This window comes from Pelodiscus sinensis, chromosome 15 (genome assembly GCF_052426305.1).
Source record: "Pelodiscus sinensis isolate ZL-2025 chromosome 15, ASM5242630v1, whole genome shotgun sequence".
Classification (NCBI taxonomy): domain Eukaryota; kingdom Metazoa; phylum Chordata; order Testudines; family Trionychidae; genus Pelodiscus; species Pelodiscus sinensis.
Genome location: NC_143066.1, coordinates 19,864,377 through 19,884,603, shown reverse-complemented (window position 1 = coordinate 19,884,603; position 20,227 = coordinate 19,864,377). Strand labels below are relative to the sequence as shown.

The 20,227-nt window shown below is 44.0% G+C and overlaps 1 protein-coding gene across 1 annotated transcript in view; it reads right to left on the bottom strand.

Annotated features, from left to right (window-relative positions):
• Nucleotides 1-19,688, bottom strand: part of RRN3 (RNA polymerase I transcription factor RRN3) — a 32,840-nt gene extending 13,152 nt beyond the window's left edge. Inside the window, exons 1-10 of the mRNA XM_075899359.2 lie at nt 19,495-19,688; nt 19,119-19,220; nt 14,735-14,791; nt 13,283-13,372; nt 13,044-13,173; nt 11,900-11,959; nt 10,738-10,801; nt 8,521-8,590; nt 2,078-2,176; nt 1,023-1,118 (exon numbers count right to left, since the gene is read on the bottom strand). Coding sequence (XP_075755474.1) covers nt 1,023-1,118; nt 2,078-2,176; nt 8,521-8,590; nt 10,738-10,801; nt 11,900-11,959; nt 13,044-13,173; nt 13,283-13,372; nt 14,735-14,791; nt 19,119-19,211 — 759 coding nt within the window. The 5' untranslated portion in view covers nt 19,212-19,220; nt 19,495-19,688. The remainder of the gene's footprint in view (nt 1-1,022; nt 1,119-2,077; nt 2,177-8,520; nt 8,591-10,737; nt 10,802-11,899; nt 11,960-13,043; nt 13,174-13,282; nt 13,373-14,734; nt 14,792-19,118; nt 19,221-19,494) is intronic.
• Between the last annotated feature and the right edge of the window lie 539 nt (nt 19,689-20,227).

Below are 20,227 nucleotides of genomic sequence, written 5' to 3'. Positions count from 1 at the left end.
CTCTACCCCTGTTCCACCCCCTTCACCTCTTCCCCTAAGCCTTGCCCCACTCCACCCCTTCACTCCCCTGGTTCCATCCCCATCCTTTCCCCCAAGCCCCTGTTCTGCCCCAAAGCATGGAGCCAGAGGGGGTTGCTCTATATCATCCAATGGAATGGTATCTGTATACTATTTTATACTTGATTCATTTGATCATATTCTAATTCTTTGAAAATTCATATTCCATTGATAAAGTGTGAATCTCAGTTAACCAGACTATTTAGTTAACGGGCACCCCTACTTGCCCCCAACATGCCAGATAAAAGAGTTTTTACTATAATTCCATTTTGCAAAGGATTCTGAAATGTGTTTTTGTTCCAATTTAGAATGAAAAGAAACATTTTCAAATTTTTCCATGAAAGAACTGCTAGAAGTCTTGACAAGCAACCAGGTGGACAGTTTGGAAGCTCTTACTCCAGGACAGCCTGCTTGGGAGATTGCTCTGTAGTCAAGGACCCTGGAAATCCCAGTACCATGACAGCTGGTTTGGTAGACTGTTGTGGAGCTAGGGAACTGAACACTTTAAGATCTCAGGATGCCAAGATCAGAGTTCTGTCAGTCATCTAGGGGGCTGCCAATGTGTCAGGAGCCTGGGCTGTTTAACAAAGACAAACAAGCTGTCTGGTTTTCAGTGGGATTTTGTCAAAAAAATCAACATGGTCCTTGTAGATGATAAAGTTGCAAATTCTGACAAAATGTTTCATGTAATTGTTTCCAATCAGCTGTATTGTTAACCCATGTGCTAGGATCCTGGCCAAATTCCATTTGAGTCATTACTTTCCATTTACTAAAATATTGCAAGGCTAAAATCCCCAAATTGACTGAAGTTTTGGACATTTCTTAGCAGTTCATTTACAACCTAGTTATAACGAAGCAAGTTTGTACCTCATTGCCACTTTACAAACAAAATTAATGACTCTTATGTGTCTTTTAATTTTTTTAAATATAAAAACATTCATTTTTATAATTATTAGATGGCCAACCATGTCAAAGAGTCCTTCCTCTGTGGTTTTTTCTTTGCTGTCAGAATTATTAGCAGTTTCTTCAGCATCCTCAATATCTTGTCGGGGGGCACTTACCTGTAGTTAGAATTAAGAGAAAAAAAATCAGTTTTTTTAAAATGAAACCTTTGGTGCAAGAAAATGTAACCACACTGTTTTCTTTAAGTCAGATATCTATGTCATCATTAATAGAGTTTAGGAATGTATGCTTTAAAAAACCCGACTATATTAACACACAGTATAAACTTTTTAAAACTTCCAGGAACTATATTTTCCTAATTTTCAAAGGGTTGGGGTAGCAAAAAGACTTCAGGCATGATCTGGTGGCTACATACATAAAACTGACTCACTAACTCAATTTCCTGGTTGCAGAAAAGGAGATCTAGTATCAGGACATGTGGTCAACAATTATTACTGTACAAATTCTAAAGGTTCTATTTTTGAATGGTCTCTGAATCCCTGACCAAACAGGAGTTGGGAATATTTACAGGGGAAAGTAGGATAATCCACAGATCACTAACAACCTGACAGACTGATTTATATTGAGGTGCTGTAAAATGGAGACCTGTGAATTCTTACATCAAAATACTTTAATGCACAAAAACCTTCTACATTACAGATCATCCATCTGTGTTCAATACTTGAAAAGTAGAAGTATATAAAGATGGGTCCTTGATCCCAGATTCTAATCTCCAGGATGTGGATGCAACACTATATAATTCAATTAGTCTCTAGTGATGTGTGCCACTCACTCAATCCTGTAATCCATATCTTATTTTGGCATGTTCAAGACTATGCTATAGAATTTCCATGCAAGGGATAATGTTGTATACCATATATGCTGCCACATCTGAGAACAACTGTACACTTTTAGGGCAGAGCTTCAGGTCTTCGGTTTCAATTTATCAGCTTGTGTAGTTTAAGATCGTGAACCCTATCTGAGTGTAATTTCTGTTGAGTTCTAATATTAAAAGAATCATGTCACTGCTAGCACTTGAGACAGCAAGTTTTTAGAAGTTATTTAGTTCTATACTTACATCTAACTTTAATAGCTTTTCAACAATAAGTTCCAAAATTTCAAGCTTCAATGTTGGAAGATACACGGTAATTCGCAACAGGTTATGAACATAACATTCCTGTAACACAACATTATCATGAATATGAATTTTTCTCTTGAATTTTAAATGACAGTCATTTCTTTCAAAGATTCTAGAAGTATAGCTACAAAAATGCAGAACCACAAAATACCACTTATCAAAAGATTTGAAACAGATGTGTATGTTGAACAACTTACAGTTCTGTCCTAACTTCTAAAGAGTTGCTAAAACAAGCTAATACATAATTCAAACAATGTTCTTAAACAAGAAGATTAAGGCATCAGTAAATTGCCAATTTTTTCATAACTATTTTTCCAAGTGTATCTCAACAGCACATGTTCAAAAGTGAAATCTGCTTAAAGTGAACTGAAATAATGAAATTGTGTCACTGCAATTCCTACATTATGAACAAACTGAAAAAATAGTAAATCTATGAGAGTGAAGTGTTGTGAAGTGTAAAAATATAATTAGGAAAGCCCAAAAGGAATCTGAAGAACAGCTACCAAAAACTCAAAAAGTAATAGCAATATTTTTAAGTACATCAAAAGCAGGAATGCTGCTAAAAAACAAGTGGGGCCACTAGATAATCGAGATGCTAAAGAAGCACTCAAGGACCATAATGTCATTACAGAGAAATTAAATGAATTATTTGCAGCAGTTTTCAAGGGTGAGGATAGGGGGGAGATTCTCAAAGCTAAGCTGTTCTTTTTAGGTGACAAATCTGAGGAATTGTCCCAGATTGAGATGTCATTAGAGGAGCATTTGGAACAAACTGATAAACTAAATAGCAATAAGTCACCAAGACCAGATGGCATTCACCCAAAAGTTCTGAAAGAACACAAATATGAAATTGCAGAACTAACAACTGTGGTTTGTAACCTATCCTTTATATCACCTTCTGTACCAAATGACTAGAGGAGAGTTAACATGATGCCAGTTTTCAAAAAAAGGGCTCTAGAGGTGATCCTGGAAATTACAGACTAGTAAATCTAACTTCAGTACCAGACAAATAGGTTGAAACTATAGAAAGAACAGAATTGTCAGACACACAGATGAACGTAATTTATGGGGGAGAAGTCATGCCTCATCAATCTACTAGAATTCTTTAAGGGGGTAAATAAGAATGTGGACAAGAGGGATCCAGTGGATATATTTGTACTTAGATTTCCATAAAGCCTTTGACAACGTCCCTCACCAAAGGGTTTTAAGAAAAATAAACTGTCATGGGATAAGAGGAGAGCTCCTCTCATTGACTGATAAGTGGTTAAAAGACAGAAAACAAACAGTAGGAATAAATGGTCAGTTTTCAGAATGGAGAGAGGTGATGTCCCAGAGCAGTCTGTACTGGGATCAATCCTATTCAACATATTCATAAATTAACTGGAGAAAGGGGTAAACAGATGGCAAAATTTAAAGATGATACAAAACTGCTCAAAATAATTAAGTCCAAAGCAGACTATGAAGACCTTCAAAAGGATATCACAAAACCAGTGAGTGGGCAACAAAATGGCAAATGAATTTTAATGTTGATAAATAAAAAGTAATGCAGGGTGGTATTATGTTTTCCAACTATACACATAAAATGATGGGAATTAAATTAGCTGTTACCACTCAAGAGGGAGAGATTGGAATAATTGTGGATAGTTCTCTGGAAACATCCACTTAATGTGCAGCAGCAGTTAAAAAAGGCAAGCAATGTTAGGAATAGTTAAAGGGACAGAGAGTAAGACAGACAATATCTTATTTCTTCTGTAAAAATTCATGGTATACCCACAACTAAAAATATTGCATTGAGATGTGGTCACCTCATCTAAAAAAATAAAAATAAAAAAATAAAAAAAAATCTTGGCACTGAAAAAAGTTCAGAAAAGGGCAACAAAAATATTAGGGGTATAGAATGGCTGCCATATAAGGAGACATCAATAAGTCTGGAACTTTTCAGCTTTGAAAAGAGACAACTAAGGGGGGAATATGACAGAAGTCTATAAAATTATGACTGGTGTAGAAAAAGTGAATTTAAAAAAAAAGTTATTTACTCCTTCCCTTGACACAAGAACTAAGGGTCACCACATGAAATAACAGGTAATAGGTTTAAAACGAACAAAAGGAAATACTTCTTCACACAATGCCCACAACCTGTAGAACTCCTTGCCAGAGGATGTTGTAAAGTCCAAGACTATAGCAGGGTTCAAAAAAGATCTAGATAAATTCATGGGTGATAGGTCCATCAATGGCTATTAGCCAGAATAGGCAGGAACGGTGAACCTAGCCTCTGTTTGTCAGAAGCAGGATTGGGTGGCAAGGAATGGATCACTTGATGATTACCTGTTCTGTTTATTTCCTCTGGGGCACCATGTATTGGCCACTGTTGGAGGACCAGATACTGGGCTAGATGGACCTTTGGTCCAATACGGTATGGTCGTTCTTTTGAAATAGATGAGTTCAGAGTGTCCTGCTGTTTTTAACCCCCACTTGGTAAGAGTCAAATAAATGTATTTTGCACACAAAACTACATTAAAAGAAAATTTTTAAGATTGCAAAGTCAAGCACCAAAAAGTTATGAAACACTAGAACACTATTATCCATATGCTTTATGATTCAACCTTTACTTACATGACCACATCCATTTTTCCCAACAATTCCAGCCTCATTCAGTGCACATAATGTTCATTTAATAAACAGCTATTCAATACAGGTTGAACCTCTCAAGCACTCTCAGGACCTGACTTGTGCCAAACCAGAGAATTTGCCAAACCACAGGAGGTCAATATTTTCTAGCAGCATTATATTGAGAGGCAGGGTTGGTGGCTGTAAACAAACTTTATGGGACTGCAGAAAAATTGGCCACACCCATGATAAGTGGACATCTGGCCAACTAAAATCTCTGCCTGCCAGAGTCTCATGCTGCTCAAAATGGCTGGCTGCTCCCTTTGGCATTCTATGCTGGGTTGGGGGAGGGAGGGAGAGGATAAAGCTTGGAGCACTGTCCCCAGCAAAATCTCTCAGGGTATGTCTACACTACCCCCCTAGTTCGAACTAGGGGGGTAATGTATGCATACCGAGCTTGCTAATGAAGCCCGGGATTTGAATTTCCTGGGCTTCATTATAGCATAAAGCCGGCGCCGCCATTTTTAGAAGCCGGCTGGTGCGAACCCTGTGCCGCGTGTAGCCGCGCGGCATGGGGTTCGCACCAGCCAGCTTTTAAAAATGGCGGCACCGGCTTTATGCTAATGAAGCCCGGGAAATTCAAATCCCGGGCTTCATTAGCAAGTTCGGTATGCATACATTACCCCCCTAGTTCGAACTAGGGGGGGTAGTGTAGACATACCCTCAGCTCTTACTGATTGGAAACTGGCCAACGGGAGCCGAGATTTTTGCTCAGGGGCAAGGGCAACACACCAAGCCTCCTCTTCCCCCCCCCTCCCCCCCACTGCCTGAAGCAGAGAGCCTCAGGAACAGTGGCATGGGGCTGCTTCAGCTCACGGGCCAGGTCTCGCCTGCCCGTGGCATAGCTCCTAATAACTACAGTTGTTACTGTGAATGCTCAGCACTTCTGAAATTCAAACACAAAGGTATCATGTTGGGTACCCAAAAAATGAAGAATGCACAATTAGTGACTATCTGAAAAGTTTGGTTTAACTGACTTGCCTAGTATCACACTGGAACTCTGTGACAGAAGGAGAGAATCCAATTATCTAGGCTAGCATTCAACTGCCTTCATCATGAGACTGTTCTCTACCTTCTTGGAATCCCCTGCTTCATTGACTACATAGTTTCCAACTTCTGGGAAAAAAAAGCTGGAGTTCTACAGACAACAGTCTCTTTCACTACAGAACCCTGATTCATACTGTGCAACGACTAAGGCAATAATCCGGGGAAAAAAAGATTAAAGAATGTACCATAAAGCAGATGCATAAAGGACTGAAATTAAGTTTGCACAAACAATTTTAATACTGGTTTATACTAACTATTGAGTGCTTGACTTTGTAACCTTTAACATAGTTCTTGTGTGTAACTTCCCAAGCTTTTAAAAAAAGCAAACTGAAAAAAACAACCACCCAAATTCCATCATGTGGCATCACACAGACACCATGCGGGAGGTCAACAGCACACCTCTGCCACTTGAGCGAACAATAAATGGTAACAGTTGGCAGACTATCATAGTCTATGTGGACCAATGCTAGAGGGGGCCGTGACACTCTTCCAGTGGGTTTCGCAGATATTTGCTAACAGCAGAAGAATAAACTTGAAAAAACAACAAATAGTCTGGTAGCACTTTAAAGGCTAATAAAACATGTAGATGGTATCATGAGCTTTCGTGGGCATAGCCCACTTCTTCAAATGACCAGAGTTTTTCTGAGTACAGGGGAAGAAGGCAAGGTCGTGGAGCACCCATGGGGGCACACATCTCAAAGAACAGTCATTACTGAACAGGGTATCTTCCTTCTCTTCTTCAGGTGATGTCCCTGTTGGTAACTACAAAGCAGTACTCAACGTGGATGGTGGGAATCAGAGTCACTGGTTGGTGGCTGAAGACAGCACCACTGTAGCCACTGCTGTATCAGTTGCCAGTTGAGTCATTATAGAGGAATGCCTGGAAAGGTGTGGTCCGATGACCACGTGGCTGCTCAGTAAATATCCTTAAGAGCCACGTTGCTTAGGAAAGTCATGGAGATTGCAGTAGCACGGATGGAATGTGTCCTTGGTGGCACTATAAATGGTTTGTTGTGGAGGGAATGGCACTTCAGTATACATGATGATATCCATTTGGAGATACGTTGAATGGAAATTGGTGTGCCCTTTGAATGTGTTGCGATGGATATGAAGAGGCATGGGGACTTCTGGAATGACTGCATCCTGTCTATAGAAAAAGCCCGCATTCTGCGAATGTCCAGGGTATGGAGCATAGTGTCCCTGGGGGATGCATGAGGTTTAGGAAAAAATGCTGGTAATTCTATGGGCTCATTGACATGGAATTCCGTGCTGACCTTGGGTAGAAATGTTGGGGGCAGTCACAAGGTCACTTTGTCCTTGATGAAAATTGTATATGGTGGTCTAACCATCAGGGGTCCTATCTCACTAAACTCTCCTTGCTGAGGTAATAGCTGTCAAGAATAGCACCTTCATTAGAAGGAACGTGAGTGGACAAGTCGCCATATTCTCAACAGGAGGTCTCATGTGACAGTCTAGAAAGAAGTTTAAGTCCGAAGTTTAAGTCTGATACAGGCATTGGCTTGTGGTATGTCTCACATTTCTTAAAGCCTGGCAAGCTCGGCATTATGGAGTCTGTGTAGGGCTCGAGCGTTGTTAAAGTCTCAATTGCTGAGATTGTCACTCTCCACTTCCTTTTATCTTCTTTTGCCCCCTCCCCTTTATTTTATTTTATTTTTTTAAACAAGGGGAGGGATGCCAGCACTGCTAGCAACTACATTCAGAACTGATAGTTCTTGTATTTAAAAAAAAAAAAAAAAAACCTAAAAGACAAACAGTTACAAGAAAACGCCTGAAGGAAAAGGTAAATATAACTTATAAAACTTAAATATAAATATATCTCTGTGAGGAGAATGAAAGTCTGAGGAGAAAAAAGAGCTCTGTCCATAACCGAGTGCGGTAAGTGAGGAACTGAATGAGGAGGGGAGAGGGTCAGGCCGCGCGCGAGAGGCACCAAAGCGGGAGCAGCGGGAGGCACTCTTCATGCATGTCCAGCAGGTCCAACTGGGGCTGGGACACACCTGTCCTCTCTCTTGACCATGGCAGATCCTGCTGTGGCTTGGGCCAGGACAGAAGTTGCAGGTCCAGGGAGGAGAGGCATCACTACTTGCCGCAGGTGTGCAGCTACACAACTTAAAGGGATTTTAGGATGGCAAGCGGCAGAACACTGATAAAAAGTTAGCTCCCAACCCCCAACTCCTCAGGTCAAGACCTTGCTCCAAAGAATAGGGATGATAGAGGTTTTCAAAGAACCAGGAGGTTTTAACATGGACAAAAACTTATTTTCCCCACACCTCATTCTCAGAAATAACTCAACTGTTTTGGCTGAAATTTTCAAGAATTACAAAAAGAGAGACAGAGACACAAAGATTACTCCGAGGCAGGCACCCAGAAAGAAAATTTCAGGCCAAATGGTTAAAGTTTTAAGCAACTGAAAACAAGATCTTGTAAAGTATTGGGATACTACTGGATTCTCCTCTCAGTGTCAATAAAGCATCTACAGAAAAAGTATTGCTTTTGTTGAAATTACTTAATGGTATTAAAATAACATTATTTGCTACAGTGAGTAGTAAAGCACATATATTAGACTATGCAATGTATCAACATGCCGAACTATAGTATTTTCTACTACTTACACATTTTAAAGATATACATAGTTTGACTGTTCTTACCAGCGTTCTTTCTGATTTATTAATGAAAGGAAAGTTTCCCACAAGTATCGGCATGAGAAACTGTGGTGTTCTGTAATAAGGAAAATACAGAAATCTTTTAAACAAAACAGAAGAAACAGTAAGTGCACGAATTGACTCTTTTTACGAGTGAAGTTTGGAACAAGCCTTTTTAAGAGAATGTTATTTTCACAACTGTAGAATAACAAATTGTACAAGCTGTTTGCATAGGACATTAATGTATTCTATAACCTTCCACAAAAAAAGTGTTATTTTTGTATAAAATCAAAAGTTCCCCGCATTATCTTGAGGGCAAGAGTGGAAAAAAAAGTTAGAGAGCACACTCTTCCATTGCTTAATTCCACAGAAGCTCCTCCAGTATTAACGTTAAGCTGTCAGAATCTGTTATTTGAAGGGAGATGTTGGAGAGCAACTGCTCTGTGCAGCCTGGCCTCCCTGTTTATCCAGTAGACTTCTATGTGGAAACCCAACTGAGATAAGCAGGGAGGCCAGGCTGCACAGAGCAGTTGCTCTCCAACATCTCCCTTTTGAATGAGCCCCGCTTCCAAGTGGTGATGGCTCAAGGACCAAAGTTTCACAAACTACCATTACACACAACTGCAACCTTCTACAGGCAGTCCCCGGGTTACGTACAAGATAGGGACTGTAGGTTTGTTCTTAAGTTGAATCTGTATGTAAGTCGGAACTGGCGTCCAGATTCAGCCGCTGCTGAAACTGATCAGTTTCAACAGCGGCTGAATCTGGACACCAGTTCCGACTTACATACAGATTCAACTTAAGAACCCCAGGCGTCCCCAAGTCAGCCGCTGCTGAAACTGATCAGCAGTGGCTGAATCAGGACTCCTGGGGCAGAGCAGCTGGGGTGCTTCCAGATTGGTCCAGTAGCGCCAAGGAGCGGTGCTGTGGGACCAACCGGCAGCGCCCCACCTGCTCTACCACAGGCCCCGGGCTTTGCTCCACGTCTCCCTGGTCTGCTGGGGGGGGGGGGGGGGAACACTAGCTGCGTCCCACCCCCTCCTCCCCCCCAGCAGACCAGGGAGCCGCGGAGCAAAGCGGCGGAGGACCCGGGCCGGACCGCAGCGCTTCCAGATCAGCGCCACGGTCCGGCCCGGGTCCTCCGCGGCTTTGCTCAGCATCTCCCTGGTCTGCAGACCAGGGAGACGCTGAGCAAAGCGGCGGAGGACCCGGGCCGGACCCGTGGCGCTTCCAGATCAGCTGGAAGCGCCGCGGGTCCGGCCCCGGGTCCTCCGCGGCTTTGCTCAGCGTCTCCCTGGTCTTCCCCCACCATGTCCAGGGTGCTCTATGCCCCATATTCTCTCCTCTATCACATTCTAGGAGAACTGTGTGCACTCCCCAATCTATTCTCATGGCAGGATTTCTGTTCTCCCCACTAGTCTTTCCAGGACCCTGCTTTCCCCCTTCCCTTTTCCACTCCCCCCCCCAGCAGTCCCTGCTTCCACACCTGCCCACCCATACAGTTCCCATGTTAGGCCCTTACTTCCCTCATCACCATCACTTGCCAACCCCCAATTTCTTGTTCTACTCTCCACCCACCTCCCTAAGCCTGTTTTTCCCCAATCGTCAAGTCCAATTCCCAACCAATGCTCCCCTTAGAGTCTCTGTTTCCCCCATTACCATCCTCTAACTCCTCACACTTCTTGATTCCCCAAGAACTTCTACACCCTCATCTAGTGCATGCTGCTTTTCTTCCCCACACTTGCACGTTTGCCCTTTCCATCTCTGGGTTCTCATTTCTCGCATCGCTCCACCACTCTCTTCCTACAACCCCTCCCTGAAAGGCTCTTATTTCTATTAAGAATCTAGACTACAGACAGACAATCACCGTATGCGGACAGTCAAGATGCTGCCTCTCATATGTTTAGGCATCAGAGAGATTCCTATGCCTGCAGCACCAGGAAGTTTTGGAGCCATGATATTCCTCTGAGTCAGGCTTTTCTAGTGTTGTGATTTGCATCAACCACAATAAGGTTTGTGGCTACTGATGCCTAGAGCAGTCCATGAAACACAGGAATTGATTGGATATAGCATTCTCAAGTTACTGTGTTACAGACAAGCAAACACCATAAAGTTGCAAGTTAAACCTTGCTTTGCTCAGTCAACTAGTTTACATTCACCGATTGGTGAAACAAAGCTTTGCATTGACAAAAAGAACATACAAAACTGGATTGATATACTTACGAAGGAACATATTTGGCTACAGTTTGCAGTGCTCTATGACATGTGTTAAAATTTCCAGAAAGAGCTATAAAAATAAAAAAAGAATTGTAATGAATTATTTCTTTTATCAAGTTACATGCAAGGGGCAACTCTACAAGTCAGCATAAATACATTCGGTTAGCTACCCAAGCTTTATAGTTCAATGCAGAAATTACATTTACAAGTTAAATTTTGGAGTCTATTTACTTCCAATGTTACTGTCCACATGTAAATACAGTGAATACTAAACCATGTTCAACACTAAATAACTATCAGCAAAGCAAGTATTATTACAACCCCTACGTCACTGATCTCCCTAGAGGTCAGTGTTTGAGTATAAGCTGAGAAGGTGCATATTTCATGCACAAAATTTCACATTTTCACCTTTTTAAAAAACTTGCTAAGGGCTGGAACTAATTAAAGTATATAGAAAGAAAAACATTAACTGCTACAGGAATTATACAGGTCTTAAAGGGTCAGTATCTTAAAGGGTCAGATTATACTTTTCTAAAGATGTGCAATATTTGGACAAAAAAAAAACCATAAAAGGCTCATGTCACTCCTATAAGAAAACTACAGCTCTAGTAACACATCCACCAGCAGAATATATGCAGGAGAGTCATTTTAGACAGAGTTAATGCCTGTTCTTGAGTGACAGAGAAGGAAAGAAAATTCATATTTTACAAATATTTATATTTTCTGTAGAAATTCAATCAGTTAAAAGAAAGAGCAACGGTTTTTAAGTGCCCCTCAATTGTGACTTGGTTTTATTTTCTTTACCGAAATCAAATGAAAAAGAACATAAATACCCAAGTTAACTTGATTTTTATAGCAATCACTGTTCTAAGCCTTTGAAATATATATCTATTTCCTAAGCACTCATCTCAATACCACAACAACTGTACCAGTCATAATGCTCTAAAAGGGCCACATTATGATGCAATTAATTTCCATAGGAGATATGTGCATTCAAGGGCAGGAGGTATGAACATTTTGTACTTTTTCTACACAATGTTTTCAATAATATATATCTCCATTAAAGCTACAGTAAAACAAGTCTGCAAACAAACATTTAGACACTTAGAAACATTTTTGCTAAAAGAATTAATAGAGCATACTTAAACCATGCTGCATTAGTACTCACTCTCCTCATCATCGTCAGAATCAGAAATATCCACATCATCCTCCCTTATGGTTACTCGGGCTGATAGGAAAGAGGATGATTATTATGTAGCCATATAAAATGTAAAGATGATGATCTCCACTGCACACAGATCAAAGTATCATTAGGAGATTGATGTCTTTTGAACTACAGCCCCAAAATTATCTACATTACAACAAAAACATAAGAGAATCACAGGGTTTTTTCCCATTTTGGGAGCTGGGAAGATTTTCCACATGACATCGTAATAACAGCTTCACTTTAGAATTGTGTTTATTAAAATTAGCATAATTTTGTCTAAGCTATTTTAGGAAAAAGATTTATCATCAATTTTATATCAATTTTCTAAAAATCCAGGACTTTACAGTTAATATAAATACTCTATTGCAGGGGTGGACAACCCATTCCGGACGAAGAGCCAAGATATCAGTGGATCCAGCGCGAAGAGCAGGGGCAAAGTTGTTGGGGGAGGGGAGAAGAGAGGGAGGAGGAGAACAGGGAGGAAAAAAGGACTGCCCCTTTAAGAAATGCATTTAGAGGCTTTTTGGCCACATCAGGCTCCCACTGTCCGATGCCATCTTGCGGACGCCATTTTTAATTACCGTGCCGGACGGCACCCTTTCCCCAGCGAGCATAGGGAAGTGGGAGGCAAGGGCTATTTTCAGGAGCAGCTTTTCAAACCAGAGGGGGTAGAGCCGAATGCGGCTCGTGAGCCGCACATTGGCCACGGCTGCTCTATTGCATATCAATTGTTCAAATAAATGCACAATATACAATAAAAAATGTAAAGTGGTAATTACAGTAAAACATTCTAATTTTGCATTATGGATGTTAATAGATAACCAGTTAACTGGTTACTCAGCAAGCATCATCTTTAACCAGTACCCAGGGAACAGCCCCCGTGCTCCCAGCCCACACAGGACCCAGAGCAGCTGAGCTGAAGTAGCCCATGCCTGCAGTGCAGGCAAGGTGGCGGGGAGAAGACTGATCCAGCCCGCCCACGTTTAATCAGTTAACCAGTTAAAATTTAACCAGTTAACCAAACAAACAGGATTTTACATTTCTATTATGCATGCATGCTAAGCTAATGTTTGGATAGTGAATAAAAGATTACTAAAAAACTTACGGGGTGTAAAATGTGAAACAATCATGCGGAGACATGATCTAAGGTACACAGTTTGTGCTGACACTAGATTACTAAGAAAACCCAAATATTCTTCCACCACTTCTTGACTTCTGCTCAACCATGGCAGCTTCTGTAGTATTGCAAATAACACGCTGTTAGAAACAATAATGTGAAATACAAAGACATTTTGAGAATTCAACCACTAATCTCAAGATGTATTATTTGGATACTATACTTACTAACAATATGCTGACTAGGTCCTCAAAGTCTTTGGTCAAGTATGCAACAGAAGCCCGAAATTCCTGCAGCCAATTAATGATTTGGGCATCCTTAAAATAATGAGACAAGATAGATATAACAAATTCAATAATATGCCCTTACAAGTTAATACAACTCTAATTTCAGAATCTTCGAAACCAAATCAAATATGACAACTGTGTGGCTATTTCCTCATCTACATGTCATGAATTTTTATAACTTCTATTACTGTGAGTTAGATCACTGGGCAAACAGAAAATTGAGCTTGAATTTACTTCAGTTTTAAGAATAAAAACAGTGGCACTATAGATGAACACAATCTTACATCTAAATACATGACTTGAAATTTCAATCTTACTAAACAAATCCATATCGTTAAACTACCATAGAAAGTAAAAACAGAATTCAAAAGTCTGGGTGCCTGCTTTTCCCCTCAGAATCCATTTGAGGGGATGATATTTCTCATGCAGGCATTACCACTCCTGCAAGCCAGGGACTATCTGCTTCCCTACACCCACTCTTCTCTTGTCCCTGTACAATGCTTTCTGAAGTGCTGAAAAGTGCAAGTGTATAAGGGGTTAGTAGACACTATGGACACTCCAGACAAAGCATATTGTCTCCCCATTAATCCTGAGGGAGTCTGCCAATATAACCTCATGCTATGTTACCTCCTAAACAGAACCCCCTCTGTGGAGAGAAATCACCCCTTTAAGCAGTTGACAGGAAACTCCCTGGCAGCATAGCTTCAAAGGACCTGAGGAGAGCAGCTTTGGACTCTGGGGCCAGTATAGGAGCAGAAGGTTTTTGCATGGAAAGTCCTGTAACCTCTGACAGATCTCAGAGGACCCACAGATTCTGAGAGAAAAAAAAACACACACTATTCTTTCACAGATGCAAAATATCACCCTCTCCCCTCACCTCTCCTCTCTCCACACTACAGGATCAACAGAGGAAATTTCACACAGAGGACCTTAAGTCTTTCTTCTTCAGGCCTCAGGTAGGTGTTTTGGGTTTTTTTGCAATAAGAGGCAATTGGACCTTGGAATAGTAGAGATGCTGTAAATTAGCATTTGAATAAAGTAGCAGAACTGAGAGGAAATTTGCATGTCAGTGCCCCCTCATCAAATTTAACCCCCATCAATGGATTTTATATATAATTTGCTGGTTTTGAGAGGCAAAAAATCACAACAACAGCATTAGGCATACTGCAAAGTAATGTAAATTTGCAGTATATCTTTAAAAAATACTTTTATCTTCACAAGTTAACGAAAAAGCAAATATAGTCAGGTTAGATAAAAAGCACTGCCCTAAACTTAACCCACTAGAAATAAATCTTAACAATTAATATACTTAATATTAAGCAAATACAATTTGTCCCACAATTACATTCAGTCTCAGAGGAAAAGCCAATTATCTCTGACCATTTATTTTACCTTTATTTCTGGATCTAACAGCTGATGCTTTAACAACTCAAAGTCAGTAGTTTCACCCTGGTAAAATAAATACAAACTGAGTTGTACGATACGGCAGAAAACAACAATTTGAAATACAAGCTTATCCTCTACACTTAATAATGATAGGAATGAAGACAATGGATAAACCCTAGAAATTCCCTGAGAAACACAGCAGTAGTATTCACAAATTGGTTCTCAATTTTAGCTAACACTGTTTTTTAGGAAATAACTTATTTTTGAAAACAGACACTTGTACAGTTACTATTTTATAAAATATGATTATCTCTTTGCAACCTTAGAGTACAGGCCATCCATACTATAAAGTCCAAGATACGTTCCAAAAAACATGGACTTACAGTGAAACAACTTAAAAGCATGGCATTTTTTTCCCTGCAGCTGACTTCCATTTGCACAAATTGGAGGTTTTTTGGCGCAACTTAAGAGCAGGAAATGGGAGGACTTATATCAGTATCAACGACTTTAGTATGTAATGGATGTATATCAGGGCAACTTATAGCGGGAACACCCTGTAAGCTGCTGGGATGGGCATCTAATTCTCCTCTTACTGATATTAGGGAATCACATGCATTGTAGCTTGTATAGGTAAAGTTTACTGCACACACCAGGGACTCCTTGTATTCCTTCTTTCCACCACACAAGGACCGTGTGTGGCAACCTATCATTCCCCTTTATATTAGGGACTTCCTGAAACTCCCCATGCTCCTACTTCATGCCTGAGGGCCTGTGTCCCTCCCCATACTCCATTACATAATATGCCTCAATCTCCTTTATCCAGGGTTCTGTACATCCGCCATACCTCCTTTCTCTCACATCAGGATCCCCCATTCTTCCTCCCACATACCCACAACTCTGTGTGCTCTATATCCACACCTTAATCTCTATGCCAGGGACCCTTTTTTGTGTGTACCATTTCCCCCATCCCAGGATTTCTGTGCCCAATTCCCACTATCTCCTGCTACCAAGATCCCTAGTTTGCCCCCATGCTAAGGGTTCTGCCTTCCATTCCCACCTTCCCTACCCCCATGCTAGGGATTCAGTGTACTCTCCTTTCTAGGGTTTCTATAGTTTCTTATAGTAAACAAGAGTATAGTCACCTTTTGGTATTTTAGTAAGACATCTATCAACATCCCAACTTACTAGGGATATTAACATGTACTCATGTACATGGTTAACCAATTAACCTGGGCTCATAGGTTAACCTGCACAGTAGGGATGCAACAGTATAGTTGATTATCCTATAAGCAAAAGCATATAGGTTAATGCTATAGACTACATGCATTTCCCTCTCTCTCCTCTCCACCTTGCCAGTAAATTTTTAGCAGGCTGGCCAGCAGCCCAGATCAGTCCTGGCTTACCATGGGTCCAGGACCTACCCCTGCTGCGACTGCACTTAGTGCATTAGGAACTGAGCAGGCAAGCAGCCCCGCTCAGTTCTGGCTCACACCAGGTCTGGGAACTCAGACTGCGTCCCCAGATGGGGCTGCTTCCACCCCGTGCTGCTGCCTCTTTGTCACAGGCAGCATCACAGGGCGACAAGCAGCCAGTCCACGAGGGGAGCTGGATTTTAAACTGCCTGCCTTAGGCGGAACAGCTCCTGCCTGGCACCCCCCACACTGCTGCTTCTGATACAGAGACAGCAGCGCGAGGTGGTAGTGGGGCTCCTCAGGAATGGGGCAGGAGCGCTCTGGCTGCCTACCCTGCCCTTAGGGACTATAGAATAGTCAACTAACCAATTCATGAGGTTACTCAACTATTCAATCCCTACTGCACAGTTACATATACTCCTTCACCTGCTGCCTCTGTATGAGATGCGGGGTGCAAAGGGGAGTGGGAGCCGGTGCACGAGGGAAGCCAGCTTCAATATACCAGGAACCCGTATTCTCTCCCCATATCAGGGACTGTGCACAAGTTCCCATTCAATACTCCACCACCATTCTTTTTTCGTCTGGAAGATAAATTATACTATGCTGGAAAGCATTAATGGGTATCATCTATCAGCTGCTTAAAACTATAGCAGTGGTCTCCAACCTTTTTACACTCAAGATCACTTTTTAAATGACAGAACAAGCCAAGATCTACCGCCCCGCCCCTTCCTTGAAGCCCCACCTTCTGTATTCTCCTCCTCTCCATCACTTGCTATCCCCCAACCCTTATACTGCTGCTTCCTCCCTTCCCCCAATTCTTCTTTAGGAAGAGGTTTTTCCAACATTTGGCCTGTCTAGACTGGACCAAATGTCAGAAAACCCCCTTCTTTTGGAAGCCCCCTTATTCCTCATGGAAAAATTGGGGTGACCTAACGAGCATGTTTGCTCTTCCACTAAAAAAAGCGGAAGAACAAATGCATCCCTGGATGCAGAAGAGTTTTTCTGGGATCTCTCCAGAATCCTGAAAAACTCCTGCAGTCTAGCCATACCCTCACTGGGTTGGGACAGGATGTGTAGGCTCTGGGGTGGGAATAAGGGATTTGGCTGCGGGAAGGAGTGAGAGATGCAAGCTCTGGGAGGAAATCTGGATGGAGGAGGATGTGGAAAAGGGGACGCTGTCTCGGGGAGAGGCTCCAGGCCAGGCAGTGTTGGAGTCAGATGTAAGGTTAGGGTACTAAGCAAGCCACAGGCTTGTGGATGTGAGGGTTCAGGAATTTGGGTTGGGGTATGTGAGGGGCTCAGGGCAGGGGGTTCCAGTGTATGACAGGCTCAGATCTAGGGTCTGGGGGAAGGGGGCATGCAGAAGCATTATGATGCTGTGGCCAGATGGAGGCTTGGCCCCAACAGGGGGTTTGTTGACCAGGCTTCATTTTTAAATAAAATACTATGTCAAACACAAAAAGTTTCTGCACTGTCTTTATTTATGAGAAGAGCAGGGAACCTGTTTCGAGTCAGGGGTCACTGATCCAAAGAAAAGTCAGTTGGGGCCACACAAGTGAAATGAAAACACACACACACACACACCTCCTCCAAAACCACCACAAGCCTCACTAATGTGGCCCCAACTGTTCTGGTGGGAGCAGGGGACATGGTACTGAGGAAGGGTGATAGTGGGTTCTGCAGCGGGGGGCAGGGGAGAGAGAACAGGGTGCCAGGAAATCGGGGGACAGGTTTCTGCAGCAGGGGACAGGGTGCTAGTGGAGACAGAGAGTCCCCTGAACCCCCCTTCTCCCAGGATTCCCCTCCCCCTCCAAAAGGAGGGAAGTCCTGTCGCATGCCTCCTCTGGGCCCGATTCCCCCCTCCCGCAGAGCAGGGAAGCCCACGCATGCGCCCCCTCGGGGCCAATCCTCCCCACCCACTGAGAAAGGAAGCCCTGTCGCATGTCTCCACCGGGGCCGAGCAGGGAAGCCCATGCACGTGCCTCCTCAGGGTAACCCCCCCTCCCGCAGATGAAGGAAGCCCCACTGTGCACCTCCGCCATGAGCCTCCCGCAGAGCAGGGAAGCCCCCATCAAGCACCCCCTCCAGGCCTGACTCCCCCCTCCCACAGAGAAGGGAAGTCCCAGCGTGTGCCTCTGGAGATTCACCGGGTAAGTTCCTGGCACACCACAGACTTGGGGCAAGGAAGCAGCCAGTGCTTTTCCGGAACCCCCAGAAGTGACGCACAACTGCAGGACTTCTGTCCAGCCTGCAGGAAACTGCCACTACCTCCATTGTCTCTCGAGGTAGGTAATGAGGCTTTTTGGGGTGGGGAGATATGGGGGGCCCGTAACGCCTCATGATCAACTGGTTGATGACCACAGAACTATACACTACAGATAAGTACAGTGGGGATTGAAGCTCAAAGCTATGTTAATCAAGGGGCAGGAGCTCCATACAGCCCTCCGTTTCCCCCTTTCCATTTTCTGATTGCCCCAAAATCAACAGGGTTCCAGCCACTACTGAGCCCTAGAACATTCACTGAAATTTTGGAATTCACTGGATGTGACATTCACAAGCTATCACATCACAGACAGATAAGGCTGAGTTGAATGCAAGGCATTCACAGGTTTGCCCAAATACCCAAATGAGAAAGAAGAGTTGGAAGAACCCCTCTGAAATCAAGAGACATGTACTAGTGTAACACCTACAGGTGGAACCAAACCTGGGACTTTTGAGCTCAGTGCATGAGCCTCTACACAGCTTGAGCTAAAAACCAGCTGGCTCTCAGCTGAGGTTGTATAGTACCCTCATTCTTTCTCTCTGTAAGTAGTCTACCTGCCACTAGGACACACCACCTTGAGTAAGCGTGTGGATTACACTGGCATCAGAGAGAGCTTGACTCCACCTGCTTAAAATGAATACACTGGCATAAACACCTAAATACGCTGAGAAACAGTCTGTAAAGAGTAAGTAAGTTCAAAGTAAACAAGCGTCACCTCTTGGTATTTCTGTAAGACATCTGTCAACGTCCCACCGAACCTGACGGTTTTTCTCGGGGGCGAACTGATGAACTCATCTCCTCCCAACATGTTAAGCGCCTACAGGGCAAGACACAGATTAGCACAGCACGAAGGCAGCTGGGCTGCGACATTTCTTGCATCGCTCCCGCCTGTCAGGCAGGTCACACGGCGGCAAAGCAGCCGAAGGACGCGTCGGGGAGACGAGAACGCCTCACGCGCGTTTCCACAGCGGGAAACCACGAACCCTCCCCCCCTCGCGCCCCCCGCTGTTCTGCACAGACAGAGCCCAAGCGGGGCAGGGAGAGGAACAGGGGCAGAAACGCTTCTTCCGGCCCGCTCCCCTGCGCCTCACCTCCGCCGGCCGCCCCACGCAGACTCCGGGCAGAGGCTTGCGGGAGAAACTCCGCAGCGCTCCCCGCCGGGGGTGGGGGAGGTGTCTCAATTAGCCGTTAAGCAGACACCACGCGCCGCCCTCTGCTCGCGCCGCGGGGCCGGCCACCTCCATGCTGCCTTGGGACGGGAAAGGACTGGGCGGCCTCCCGGAAGTGAAAACGAGGCCTCCGCACCCATAGAGAGGCTCGCGCGCCGGCAGGAACGGAGCTCTGCTCTAGCTCTGCTCTCGCTGCTCCTGGAGGACTGGCGCGAGGAGCCGGGCGTGTGCAGTGGGGGGCGCCCGGCAGCGCCGAACACCTGCGGCCCGGCTCGAGGGCTTCCTCCGCTGCGGGGGTAGTAGCGGCAACGTCACCCAGCCCAGGGGATCTCAGCCGGGGGAGGGGCGGTTCCGGAGCTCCGGCTCTCTGGGCTCCCTCCCGCCCTCGTCCTTTCCGCCTTGAGTCCGGCTCCGCGTTCCCTGGGCTGCCGGCGGCTCGGACACAACCAGCCTAAGTTCTCCCGAAGTAGCCCGCGGCCCCGGGAGCACCAGCGGCGCTGGGCAAGGCTTCATCTTGGCGAGCGCTCGGGGTGTAGGGGCGATGGGGCTGCCGGAGCAGCGGCTGAATCAGGACGCCTGGGGCAGAGCAGCTTGGGTGCTGCCGGGTTGGTCCAGTAGCGCCGAGGAGCGAGGAGCGGTGCTACTGGACCAACCC